General features: G+C 38.6%; 1 protein-coding gene across 17 annotated transcripts in view; it reads right to left on the reverse strand.

Annotated features, from left to right (window-relative positions):
• CEP112 (centrosomal protein 112) overlaps window positions 1-14,341 on the reverse strand; it is a 413,480-nt gene that overhangs the window by 293,258 nt on the left and 105,881 nt on the right. For all 17 annotated transcript variants that reach the window (XR_016389081.1, XM_089901741.1, XM_022589836.3 and 14 more), the window contains one exon: window positions 9,546-9,625. Coding sequence is in view for 16 of the 17 variants with exons in the window: in XM_089901741.1 (XP_089757867.1) it covers window positions 9,546-9,625 (80 nt within the window). In the remaining variant the exon portion in view is untranslated. The remainder of the gene's footprint in view (window positions 1-9,545; window positions 9,626-14,341) is intronic.

A 14,341-nucleotide genomic window follows, 5' to 3' on the forward strand; every position in this document is an offset into this window, starting at 1 on the left:
CCATTCATGGAAAATACCTTGTATTTTCATTTAAAATATCCTAATTTTACACTTACTAGAAAGCTGTATTTTGTAGTCTGTATCCTATTGACCTCCTAATACCCTCCCCTAAAATGCTGTGCCAGGGTGTCCTTCCATTCTAGGTGAGAAAAATTCTCACCTGTAAAAAAAAAAGGAATATCAACCTTATCACCTATCCATTTATTATAAGAAAGACATAAAAGGTTTTTCTGGTCAAAACCCCAAAATAATTAGAGTTCAGGTATTTCCAGAAACTGTCTGAGTTCACAGGCTGCCCCACCCGGTGCTCAGTGATTTGAGACAAGCTGAAACTTCTCAAGACTCTGAGGGGTTGCTGGGCTCAGTTATTGTAGAATATGTAAAATGTAGAGGAATTTTTTTAAATCCCATATGCTCACCAACTAAAGATAACCATCATCAATGTTTGTCATTCTTCCTTCGAAAATCTTTACTGGTTTCTTTTGTCTTTACTATTGTTTTAAGATACCAAAGTAACATACAATATTCTTATTGGAGAAGATTCAAACTATACAGAAATATAAAGAGGAAAACATGGATATCACCCCAACACTTTGGCATATATGTATTTCCAGGCCCCTTTCAGCACATTTACACACACACACGTGTGTGTGCACGCACACACAGAATCTGTTTTCAAATTCATCCTTGTATCAAAGTTAAAACATCAGACAGTCAACTTGGAAGCAACGTATCAGGGCTACATTAGCTCAGGTCTCCACAAAATGCCAAAACACATCTTAATATTATGATTTCAGCTTTCACTGAGGGTCAGAATGAGAAGTGGCCATTTAGCATTTTCTGCAAAATAACTATTGAAGATCCTGTCCCTTATTACTTATTCCTTTTGGTCAGAAAAAAATCAATCATGATAATTTCCTTCTAAAATTTGGTGCCATGAGGGATCTTTTTGGGATGATGGAAATGTTCTAAAATTGAACTATGGTGATCATTGCACAACTCTCAATTTACTAAAAATCAGTGAGCTGCATGCTTAAACTGAGTAAATTCTATGGGGTGATAATTAAATCTCAATAAAGCTGTTAAAAAAAAAACTGTGCCAGGAAAAGATTACTTCTTCTGACGAACTTGTTTGTATCCTTTATAAGATAATGAGAAATAAACTAATAAGTGCTAATATACATATACAACAAACGCTGTTTGAAGTGCTTTGTATTAAACACTCTAAGCCTCCTAACAACCTCAGGAGGAAGATATTATTATCATCCTCATGTTACAGCTGTAAATACTAATCACACAGACTGAGCACCACGCCCAAGGTCACACAGCTAGTGATTTGAGCTGGAATGTCGACCCGTGATAAGTGGATCCAGAGTCCATTCTCTTAACGTACACTAAACTCAAATGTCTCCCAAAACCACCTGAAAGAGTTCAGGTCAAGGGAAGTTTAGAATTTAAATACTAAATTTAGTATTTAAATTAGAAATAATTTTATTTCTGGTACAATAATATCCACCCTTCTTTACATGCATATGATAGATTTTAATTTCAATTATATGTTAACATTTGCTTATACTGTAAACAATTTCAGTCTGTTTTAGAAATAAAGACAGATATTTTATGTTGTTTCTTGTAATAAGTTCACTGTAACTATGTATTATAAGTACAGGAACTATTTACTTGCTGAAATAAACTCTAATAAAAATTACTGTTATTGATGTAGAGAATGGACTTGAGGACATGGGGAGGGGGAAGGGTAAGCTGGGACGAAGTGAGAGAGTGGCAGGGACATATATACACTACCAAATGTAAAATAGATAGCTAGTGGGAAGCAGCCGCACAGCACAGGGAGATCAGCTCAGTGCTTTGTGACCACCTAGAGGGGTGGGATAGGGAGGGTGGGAGGGAGACGCAAGAGGGAGGAGATATGGGGATATATGTACGCATATGGCTGATTCCATGTGTTATACAGCAGAAACTAACGCACCACTGTAAAGCAATTATACTCCAATAAAGATGTTAAAAAAAAAAAAATAGTGACAACATTAAAGCCCGTAAGGATGCAGAGCAGCAGGGTCACTCATACGTTACCAATGGGAAAATACAACGGCACAGCAACCAAAACACAGTTTGGCAGTTTCTTATAAAACTAAACATGCAGTTTCTATACAATTCAGCAATTCCGCTCCTGGGCATTTTATCCCAGAGGAATGAAAACACATGTTCACGTGTACGCAATCTTCATAGCAGCTTTATTCATAATAGAAAATACTAAAAACATCCAATATTCGTCAGTGGTTTACTGGTAAAAACTAAACAAAACAGAAACAAAACATACAAACAAAAAAATGCTGTATCCATACAACTGCTTATTAGGCAATAAAAAGATGTAAACAACTGATACACACAATGACTTCCATGAATCTCAGGAGAACTATGCTCAATGATAAAAGTCAATCCCAAGGGGTTACATACTGTGTGATTCCCTATATATGATTCTTTTGCATAACATTTTTCTTTAATTGAAGAAAATAGAGATTGAGAACAAATTACAATTAGTCAGTGAATTTCAAGACAGGAAGGTCAAGATGGGGAGAGGGTAGGAAGGATATGGTTATGTTTATAAAAGGGCAATACAAGGGATCTTCGTTGTGACAGAACTGTGATGTTGGATATACCAGTAAACAACTCTGATAAAATTGCATAGAACCAAGCACACACACACACATGCACACACGTGCAAGCACATAGATGAGTACATGTAAAACCAAGGAAATCTGAACAAGATGGGTTAATTATGTCAATGTCACTTTCCTAGTCATGATAGTGTACTACAGATTTTCAAGCTGTTACCAATGGGGAAACTGGATAAAGTGTACACAAGGTCTCTTTGTATTATTTCTTACAATTGCATGTTAACCTAAAATTATTTCAAAATAAAAAGTTTAATAAAAATGAAAAAAAACATTACTGTTATTTACTTTTCCTGTATTCACCCATTATTTTAATGATATGATCCTGGAAGCATTTAAAACTCACAGTGCTATCTGGAATCAGAACTATAAAAAATCAGTAGCATTCTAAAAAATTCTGGATAGAAATTCCATGATGAAAATAAGACGTTGTATTTAAATCCCTAAGATTTTTTTTCTCCAAAAGGAAAAGTTGAGTAGCTTTAAAGACATTCTATTAGGTCAGCCTCTGGAAGAAAAAACACTGATTTTCATTCTGCATACAGGAATAGAGAAAAAAAATTACTCAGAGGAGGAACATGGTGCACTTTGAACATCTGAGTCGATGGTAACCAGCTGAGGGAGAGCCAGGTGAGCAGTAAGATGATGAGGAGGCCCTTAGGCGACTGAGCTTTAAAAAGGATGTTATGGACACAGAAGGTTAAGCAGACTGCTTCTGGACTTCCTGTAAATTACTATCGTAACTCCTGAAACAGTGACTGGAACACTTCATTTTTTTTTTTCCACATTACAAAATGTCTATTTTTTGTCTGTTTTTTTTTGCAGTACGCAGGCCTCTCACTGCCGTGGCCTCTCCTGTCGCAGAGCACAGGCTCCGGACACACAGGCTCAGCGGCCATGGCTCACGGGCCCAGCCACTCCGCGGCACGTGGGATCTTCCCAGACCGGGGCACGAACCCGTGTCCCCTGCATCGGCAGGCGGGCTCTCAACCACTGCGCCACCAGGGAAGCCCCAAAATGTCTACTTTTACAAACAATGCAGCAATCCCAACAATGCGTTGTTCAATAGGAGGCAAAGTGCTTATTTTACACTAAGGTAAATAAAATAAAATCAAGAATATCTCATGTTACCAAGTGAAGCAGGGAAAACACACCGACCGTCACCCAGGGTCTCTGTGGAAGTACCCTGTGCTCTGTGGGGACCAACACCCAGTGTCCTGCACTGATACACTGACACGGTGGGGCATTCAACAGGAAAGCTGTGCAGCCACGTACTGTGGCCACAGCAGAGGCCTTGCCTGCTTTCTCAGGCACTTTATACTCAGTACCAACAAAGTTCCTAGAACAAAATAGATGTTGGGAGGAATTAATAAATGAGTTTGATTAAAATGACATATTAAGGTATTAAATGGCTACAGAAGTATAAACAAGTGATACCTGCAAGAGTTTTACATTCTTCATTCAAAAATAAACAGTATGACCAAAAGTACAGAGAGTTTAAAATCCACATCGCAAACTGTATGAAACTTCAAACCCAGAATATACAACTCCCTATGTATTTTAAGCTTCATAACACATACCCTAATAGTCAAAATATACACTTAATATAAAAGAACCAACTTGTGATAGTTAAGTAACACAAATTCCTTGCAAACTGTCTGTTTCAAAAACAGGATCTGGCTGTAGAGTGACACGGAGGCAGACCTGAACAAAGGGAGGCGTATCATGTTGTGTGTGGAAAGATTCAACATTAAAAGATGTCAGTTCTTCCTTTGTTGAACTATATCTGTTCAGCAACATTAACAAAAAGACTAATGGTTTTTCTTTTTTAACTAGACAAGCTAATTATAAATCTCCAATGGAAAAATATAAACAAGAAAAAAAGGAAGATTCTGAAAAAGCACAGGGTAACAGGGTAAGTAGTCTGACTAGACACTAAACATTACCTTTAAACAGCGGAAATCAACAGAGTATGGGACTGGCACAAGCATTTTCAGATCTCTCAAACAGAACCAGAAGGCTAGACCCAAGTCCAATGATAAAGGTTCTGTAGCAGAACTCTGAAGAGGGAAAGGCTAGATCATTAAATTAATGATGTTGAAATGACTGGGTAACCATTTGACAAAAAGCAAAAACAACAGGATCCGTATCTCACAACCTACACTGGATACATTCCAAATGGGTCACAGATTTAAATGTTAAAATCAAACCATATATGTACTAGGAGAAAAATGGAAACATTTTCATCATGTGTTCATCAATAAAGAATTAGTGAAATAAAGTACATCAAATACATAAAACAGAATGGGGAAGCTCTTTCTGTCCTTACATGAAATAACCTTCAAGATACGTTAAGTGAAAAACATCAGGATATAGGTAGCACATAAGGGGAAGAGATAGTGGGGAAAGAGTATCGATGCTTCCATATGAAAGGATACACAGGGAATTGGTAACACTGCTCCTTCCCAAGAGGAAAAATGTATAGCGAGAGGGCTCCTATGGAAGGGGACTTTTCCCCGTATGCTCATTTTTCCTATCTTTCATATTTCAAACCATGGAACTCTATTACCTAGCTTTAAAAAGTTATTTTTAAAAACTGTAAGGGTACAAGAAGCCACTGTTTCACTTTTCCTTATATTTATTGACAGCAAAGTCTAAATGAGAGCCAACTTAACAGACATTTCTAAATATTTATATAATCAAATATCTCACATATCTACATTTTGTGTATTATATAAATTGGCAAAAAGTCAGCTAAACATATGTTTCAGGGTTATAAAGTAATTGTGACAAAAATTCAAGATAATGATTTAAAAGGGGACTCATGAAATATCCAGTTTTCATGAGACACCTCCTATTACCAAAAATGCATGTTTGTTTGTTTTAGTAACATCAAAGCGTCTGGCCTGAGAGGTTACAGCCCAGATTTAAATTTGCCTCATCTCTCTGTATTTTTTTAAACCCAGTAAAAGCTTTATTTGCGGTGGATACATTCAGACACAGTCATGTATACATGTACATGTATATGTTAGCAACTACAACAGAAAGAATATGTTTTAGTTAAACAAGGGCTTGCTTCCTGTAAGGTCATTCATAATCATATCATCTAAAGACTGATTTTGTAACATGTTCTAGTGAAATTACCACTACTCACTTTCAGTACTAACTGAAAAACAGAAAGCTTATATATATTAGTGTCAGAGTAGAAATATTTATGATGTTTACAACTGACAATACAAAAAAGTTAAAATGGATCGGAATAAATGTTTCAAGACAGTTTTGTATTTTACTGCCAGAGAGGAGTTTGAAAAAGGTATCAGTCAAAAAGATGAGGCTTCCCTGGTGGTGCAGTGCTTAAGGATCCACCTGCCAATGCAGGGGACATGGCTTTGAGCTCTGATCCGGGAATATCCCACATGCCGCAGAGCAACTAAGCCCATGTGCCACAACTACTGAGCCTGCACTCTAGAGCCCACGAGCCACAACTACTGAAAACAGTGAGCCACAATTACTGAAGCCCACGTGCCACAGCTACTGAAGTCCACGTGCCTAGAGCCCATGCTCCACAACAAGAGAAGCCACAGCAATGAGAAGCCCGCACACCACAACGAAGAGTAGCCCCCGCTCGCCACAGCTAGAGAAAGCCTGCACGCAGCAACAAAGACCCAATGCAGCCAAAAATAAATAAAATAAAAATAAATAAATATTTTACAAAAAGATGACTTTGGAATGTCTCATTGAATGCTTTAAAATAGTCAATTTATACAATATCTCAGAACAATGCTTTATTAGTTTTATAGCACCAAAAACTTAGAAATCAAATTTGGTAAACATATAAATATCAAAAAAGGGATAAACCAAATCTATACTATCTACATCTGTTGTTCATAGGTTTTAACTCCTCCAAAAAAATAACATACTTTTTCAGTGTTAGTCCTTCAGAGAGTTACACCAAGTTATTTTATTACCGATGGTAATTTTCCATTCAGCACTACGTTTCCCATTTACTTTAATTACCTATCTTTGAAAAATGAACACACAAAATTCATACCATTGGGCTTCCCTGTCGGCGCAGTGGTTGAGAGTCCGCCTGCCAATGCAGGGGACGCGGGTTCCTGCCCCGGTCCGGGAAGATCCCACATGGCGCGGAGCGGCTGGGCCCGTGAGCCATGGCCGCTGAGCCTGCGCGTCCGGAGCCTGTGCTCCGCAACGGGAGAGGCCACAGCAGTGAGAGGCCCGCATACCGCAAAAAAAAAAAAATTCATACCATTTACAGTTATAGTTTCGATAATTTTCAGTTACTGGAGGTTATTAAAATATTCTCTGCAACAAAAATGAAATAGGAAGCAAAAAACTGTTTAGGATATGTGTAGAATAAAAATTGTAAGTAGTAGGACAGTAATATTAATTAAACTGTTCTTATTTTTCTGAAAAACAGTAACAAGTAGGCAAATTAGCTTTAGGAGTTACATTTACAGTGAGTGCTAACTTCAAATCAGTGTCCCTCTTAAATACCAACAGGGTCTGAAGTATCAACTTGAGCTCTAAACCAAAGATTGAGTTGGATCCACTTATCATGTATTTATATGTACATTAATTCACACGTTAATTCCAGCTCTCTGACATCCTCCACTATACATTCAACAACCCTACTGAGTGAAAGAATGAATGAATAAATGAATGAATACCACCACATTCTAAAAGTGAGGTTTTTTTCACCTTTGTGTATATTTTTATTACAGAAAAAAAACGCTAATAATCATGGCAAATTTCCATATCATATACCTGTCTTTTAGAAAAATGAAACTGTCTCTGGACCAACCGGGTCTAACACTATTCTTAGATTGAAAAGCAGTAGCAGTTGCCCCAGAATATTTTCCTCTGGGAAGACAGCCAGGTTGTACTGTTTACTTTGAAGTTCAGACCACACAATAACTTACGCTACTATTTTCAGACCAGATTGCTCCTGCTATACCAGGTGCTATATTGTTAAGGTCATACCAACATTTAGTGTAAATGAAGACATCATCTACACAAGGAATGGAAGAAACAGATCCACAGGGGAATGTTATTAACAATCTAAACTAGCTTTTTTTAACTCCAAGTAAAATTTGGTATTTTGGTAAAGACCTCTAAAGCCTTAAATAGATTATGTTGCATATAGCAACTACAGAGGCTTCAGGGTTTTTTTCACCATCCACTGGTGAACATTAAAAGACCATGCTGTATTAGACATCGACTCCCAATTCTCCAATTGCCAACAGTCTTTCTTATTCCAATTGCACTTTATGTCAACGACTTGATACCTAACACTCCAGGGACTTCAAATGCCTACCCTGGACTATAAAATTGTTAAGAACAGGATTATGTCTTGAGCTATAGTTTCTAAACCTTCGATTTCCTTTCGTATGATAATACAGTATATAGACATTGTAGGTACTAGACAAATATTTGTTGATTTCCTGTTATTTGAAGGAATTACCTCTTCCTTTATGGATATAAAATACACATCAACAAGCTAATGGAAAAAGTATAAAGAAATTACAAAAAAAAAGAGACAAGGTAGAACAAAAAAGAAACGAAAGTGTGGTAAGTTGAATATACAAAGAAAGTTGTGAATCAACATTTTAAGGAGGAAAAAAAATGAATTAATGAGGGATAAAGGGAGGGCATCCCATCCATAAAGCAAGAATGCCCTAGTTGTGTCACTATTCAAGTTGGGGTATAAAATACAGTTATCTGGCTTAATGTTTAATGGACATTACAGTTCTCTAATTTCACCTAATTCATATGTGGTGATGTGAACAAATAAGCACCAATCCTGGTATAGATAAGTAACTGATATCCTGCGATGTCACAGCACATAGATTATTTTAAGATGTCCTATTCAGCAACCCATTCAGGACATTTTACTAACAAGCAGAGTGAAGGAGAGGGAACTTCCGGTTATGCAATCTTCCCAGGAAGAATCTGATACTAGGTTTCTTTGATCCTAGATATTCTTTTTGGCCTTTCTCTAAATTTTCCTCTTTGGAGGTTTGGAAAAGCATAAAAAATGGAATTTGCTGATTCACTGGGAGTTAGCTAGATATACTGTGCCCAAGTAAGCTTCCCTTCCTAAATCACTTTCTTGGGGCAGGTACACTATTGACCTCTATCCTGTGAAAGTTCTCATCACTCCGGACTGTAACTGCCAAAGTGCATGAATATCTTCCCAACTGGACTACAATACAGGTCCTCCAGGAAGGAATTAGACATTGCCTGAAACATGGTGAGAACGCAACCGTTACTGAATAAATCAATGTTCTCCAGCTAAAAGCTGCAGGATAATACCTAGTGATCAGTAGGGCCTAATCGACTTAGTAAATGAATGGAAAAGACAAATAAAATATAACATTTTAATGTGTATGTTTACGTACCATAAGACAAAACCTTTGCTAAACAATGCCTGTATAGTAGTCCATTTTTAAATATAACAACTGAAACATTTCATTACCCAAATTCCTCCCAAAAAAGCTACAGAGGAACTTCTAAATGTCCTAGATCTAAATCTTATTGTTGCTATTGTTGTTTTTAAATCTGTTTTCATTTGAGAGGAAGAAAGCATCTGAAACCACTAAGTTGTCTTTCTTACCTTCCTATCGTTTAAAGACAGCTGAACTGATATTTTTCCTTTACTGGCTAGTAATAAAATTCTGAAAACAGAGAATGATAATAGAAAACCGACTCGAGCTAAACCACAGCACGGTTATGATAAAAATATTATAATGTTTGAGTTTTAGTTACCTAATTTGGCTCACAGTTTAGAATAAGCGTATTTCTTTTAATTAACTATATTACAATTTTACTCACTTCAAAGACTCCTCAAATTTATGGATTTTCTTTTGAGCATCTTCTTTTTCTTTATCAAGTTCAGTCTGCAAGTCATGAACCTGCCGTGACAAAGATGTAAAATTTACTGAAAGACAAGTCAAGTTTACTCAAAGGAGAAATACAATGAAACAGTAATCTTAAATCTATTTTTAATATAAAATTAGATTTAGATTTTTCAAGATAGAGGCTTGGTTAACCATAATCATTTACCATAGAATTATCTTAACAGTATTCTCCCAGTAATAATTTTCTGGTCAAAGTTAATCATTGTTTAAATGTACCTGCACGTGGATTCCCTGTAAAATAAACTGATATGTAAGAAATTCAAAAAGGGAGGAATCACTTTTGAAATTTTTAACATTACATATTAACCAAAGTAATCCAACAAGACACAGGAGAATACAATAAATAATGTGTCTATATTCCCCAAAAACATACAGGTTATGATGAAACAGTCTTCCACTTCTGGGAATGATCTATATAAACATCTACTGAGTCTGGGGGGAAGTCCCCCCACCCTGAGAATCTCTTTACTAAATGTGGCATCCTCTGAACAGGTGGGATGGCAGCAAGAATAATGAGGGTCAAATGAATATTTCTCTTCACAGAAAGCTCTTCGTATGCAAATGCAGATAAGCATACCTAACATGGACCCATTATACGGATCTAAAAATAGGAAAAGGAAACTGCTACAGCTGGAGGGAAGGGGAGAGTAAAACAGCAGCTGTGGTCCCACAGAGGAGACAGCTGAGGGTGCAGAGCCCAGCTGGAAGGTAAGGGAGCTCAAGTCACTTAGCGGGCGGGGGTCCCGAGCACAACCCGCCGGCAATCCAGGTGAGGCGGACTGTGTGCCTGGTGGGGCACAGGAGATGGGAGAGGAGGGAGAAGAACGAAGTCAACGAAACGCACGCACACACGCCCCCCCACACACAGTCACAAACCTTTTCAAACACTGAATCAGTGCTCCTCAAAAATATCTGTATTTAGTTAGCTATTCATTGGTTTGGACAGAGAACTATTTAGCTCAAAAATTCTATGTTCCTTGGCCTTTTCCTATTACAATTCTCTTATATTTTTCTCCTTTGGTATTTTAGTAAAATAAATAATAAATAAAATAAACTGCCTGTAAAGTGAAAGAGTGAGGACAGAGGGGAGCTTTTCCAGGACAATATTTGATCAAAAGCGCCTACTGGCTGCTGTGATGGCGATCACCAAGGTGTAGACTACCTCCACTTCCACCTCAGCCTTTTCTTTCCCTATGATACCTGTTTCTCCTTCATGGACATCATGTCTTCAGGGATTCTACTGATGAATTTCTTAATGTTTTCTTTTGAAGAAACTTCTTTCTCTGAGTCACCTGTATCACGCTCTCCTCCCTTTGCTCCACAATATTTCTTCCACAGACCCCATTCTGGCTTCTTCCTCTTACTCATTCTTAAACAGAGTATTATCTGTTCAGATTTGGTGCTTGACAAAAAAAAAAAAAAAAAATACGGGGGGCATAACGCTGCTCCTGTCCCACGTCCCCTAGTGAGGTCTCCTCAGAGCTGCAGTGAAAATCCAGTTCCCAGGAAATCCCCAGGAGGGTTTGGGGAGGTTTTCCCTCACCCCACAGACTAGGTCTTGGGTTCTGCGAAACCGCACGTTACGTGGAAACCTCGCAGGAGCCGCGATCAGAGTCACTGGCAAGTCAACAGCACCTGACACACTGGCCTCCAGCTGGCTGCACGAGCAGGGTTCCCCCTCGATTTCCTGCTCGGTTTTCTTCTGGGACTCAGGACTCTCTGCACGCTAGCATAATTGAGATTTACCCACTTTGGTGAAGATATCAAAAACTGAACCAACTTTGAGAAAAATCTATTAGGGTTACACGGTGATTATGACCGCAAGCTCTGGAGCCAGACTGCACAGGTTTCGCCCCTTCACAAGCTACTCGACACTGTGCCTCAGTCGCCTCTTTGGAAAATGAGGACGGCAATCAGGATGAGCATTCTTTTCAAAAACTGTGATGGACTTAATAAGTGACTCCAGGTAAAGCTCTTAGGTCAATATTGGGAACATGATAAATGCTCAGCAGTGTTAATTATCATCACCTCCTCAGACTAAATACTCTATACACAAACATTTTCTTGAAAATTCAAGGTCATTATGAACACCCCAAACCACAATACAGCATGCCACATAATGGAATTCCCTGTGGACTATTTGCCCTTTCAGAAAACGGCCCCTGAATTGCTAAGAATTTTGAGTTCTCGTAAGCACTTTTTACCACTCACGATTCAATCTTAACCTTGGTCAAGTTCTAGCTGCCACTTCCTGATTGGCTTGTGCTACCCAAGCACCTTGATCTAATTTATCGCTTCTAAACTATTAGGACCATTTCTAAAGCAGCAATGAGGCTATCTGGGTGGGAGAATGAGAGCCTTCCTTCTGAGTGAAACATGCATGTGTCAACGCACAGGCTTCTGAGCTGGTGGCTCCTCAAAGCTAAAAGCTGTTTCTCATTTATTTTTATATCCTCAGCACTCAGCACAACACTTGGCCCGCACTAGAATAGTCAATAAATGCTGTTCTGGGTTTGTTTTTTGCTTATTTGTTCTTAATTGAATATATTTGTATTGAATGCTAAAGGGACCCTTGGGGTTATACTTTTAGTTTTTACCTATATTCCAGAGAGCTGGGGGTGACGGCAATAATGCTACTGCCAACCTTTGCTTCTGAACGTAGTAATGGCAGTGGGAAATAAGCCTTAAATTGACTTGCTTGCAATCCTTTCCCTACTATATAGTTAGCATCAAAAATGAATTTTAATAATTTAAATAATGGAAACAAACCAGATAGACAAAGACACAGCATATATTCTCCAACATGGGCGTCTGCTGTAAATGAGTGAGTCAGGTAGCCAGAAGCACATTTATCGAGCATTTAGTAAATGTAGATTTCATTCCCGTGCACCCTAAGAGGTTATGTTATCAAAAAGGTGTGCCTGTATAAAGAAGAAAGAGGTTTGCTATGTGCAAGGAAACAGACGGCGGCAGATACCACAGCACAAAGAAGAGCGTGGAACCGCGGCTGGCTCGTGCACGGACCAGCCGACGGCCCCACCGCGTCTCGCAACCACACTGCCCACTCTGCTTCTCACCATGACAAATACGGTGCATTGCGCGCCATTAACTCTATAAATCATTTCACTGCACAATTTCATTTTTTAAAGCTTCACTCAAGACACCTGTCCTCTTAAAGAAAATTAGGCCGGTAGTAGTTGGAAAACACTATGCAATACACATGGAACTGTGTAAATTTTAAATTTTTTTAACCTAATTAAAAGAATTATATATAAACACTAAAGACTGGAATAACTATTCCTAATAATTTTGAACTCCATCAGACTTTAGATCTCAACTGTGACACAGTTACCTCAGAATTATTATAAGTAGATATTTCAATTCCAGCACATTTTAGGATATACATGCTTAACATCTGTCTCATGAACGTCTTTCGGTAAACAGCACCATCTTTTAACTCTCTGGTGCCTGTGTGGAAAACAGGCAGCAGGTTACTTGTAGGAGGCAGGTGTTTCCTTGCTAGTAAAATCATTCAGCCTAACCGTTTCCTGATTTAACAGATTAGGACACTTCATCAAACAATGAAATTCAGTTTTACTACCTATTATTTGTTTGATGTTCGAAGATCTGAAGCGCAGGTAACAGCCACAGAGATCAATAAAGACCATTAGGTAATGTGTGCGCTCAAATCAGGGAGAGCATCTGATGCTGCTTCTCTTACCTCAAAGACAACTTAGACTCTGACGCTGCTTTCTTGTTGGCATGAGGAAATAATGTCATTCAGATGGCATTTCCTCCTCCTGAACAGATATTCAGAACTTAGTTTTATACCAAAAGTTACTGAATGCGCACACCTGTAACACTGTCTAAGACAAAAACAAAAGCGCTATCCATCCCACTTGGCTATCCGGTTACACAGTCTGGTGCTCGGTAAGATTTATGTCAGCTCTCTGAGCAGTCAAAGAGGATATTCCCTGAGGGGGGTACAGGACATCAAATCTTCAAGGGCTGAGATCACAGCAGGTTTAATAAAGAAAGAAGAACAGATGTCAATTTAAAAGGGGGAGATTATGGAATTAATTGTAAAACAAAAAGTGGCACGCTGAGCGCCATTTTCTTCCAATACAAATAACGTTAGAACGTATGCAATATGTACAACTACACTTATTTTTCTTTACAGATGGCTGCTATTTTAAACACATCTTATTTACACTGAAAACAATTAACACTCTTTAACTAGTTACGTTATTTAAAAGCGAGACCACTTGATAGCTCACGGAAAGGGAAAAGCTGTAGTTATGACACCTAATTAAAAGGATTTAGGTCTGCTCCCTGAAGTGAAACAGAATAGGATGGGGGAAGGTGGCTGGCTAGGGATGAACTGAGCTTTAACATTCTGTTTCTTGTGTGTGTCCATCAGGGAGAGGGGCTGGTGCAGAAACCTGAGTTTACTCAGTGGCCGAACAGCCAAGAAAAGACCATGGTAGGAGAGACTGCCTCTCCAGCCCCAACTCTGTATGTCACGGCCCACAGGAGGACTCAACTTTGGGGTAGGAAGACAATCTTGTATATGAGTCAGTGTGCACCTTCCTCCTGGTACCAAACCCTCTGGGGCTCACAGGTAAGCAAGTACCATCACTCAGGAGGAGGGCTGACCACGGAGTGTGACAGAGCAGGAGGCCGGGAAGGTGGCCCTGATGGATGGGGAGC

The sequence above is a fragment of the Delphinapterus leucas genome, chromosome 19 (genome assembly GCF_059928025.1).
Source record: "Delphinapterus leucas isolate spDelLeu-1000000601 "Yukka" chromosome 19, BTC_Dleu_Yukka2, whole genome shotgun sequence".
Taxonomy (NCBI): domain Eukaryota; kingdom Metazoa; phylum Chordata; class Mammalia; order Artiodactyla; family Monodontidae; genus Delphinapterus; species Delphinapterus leucas.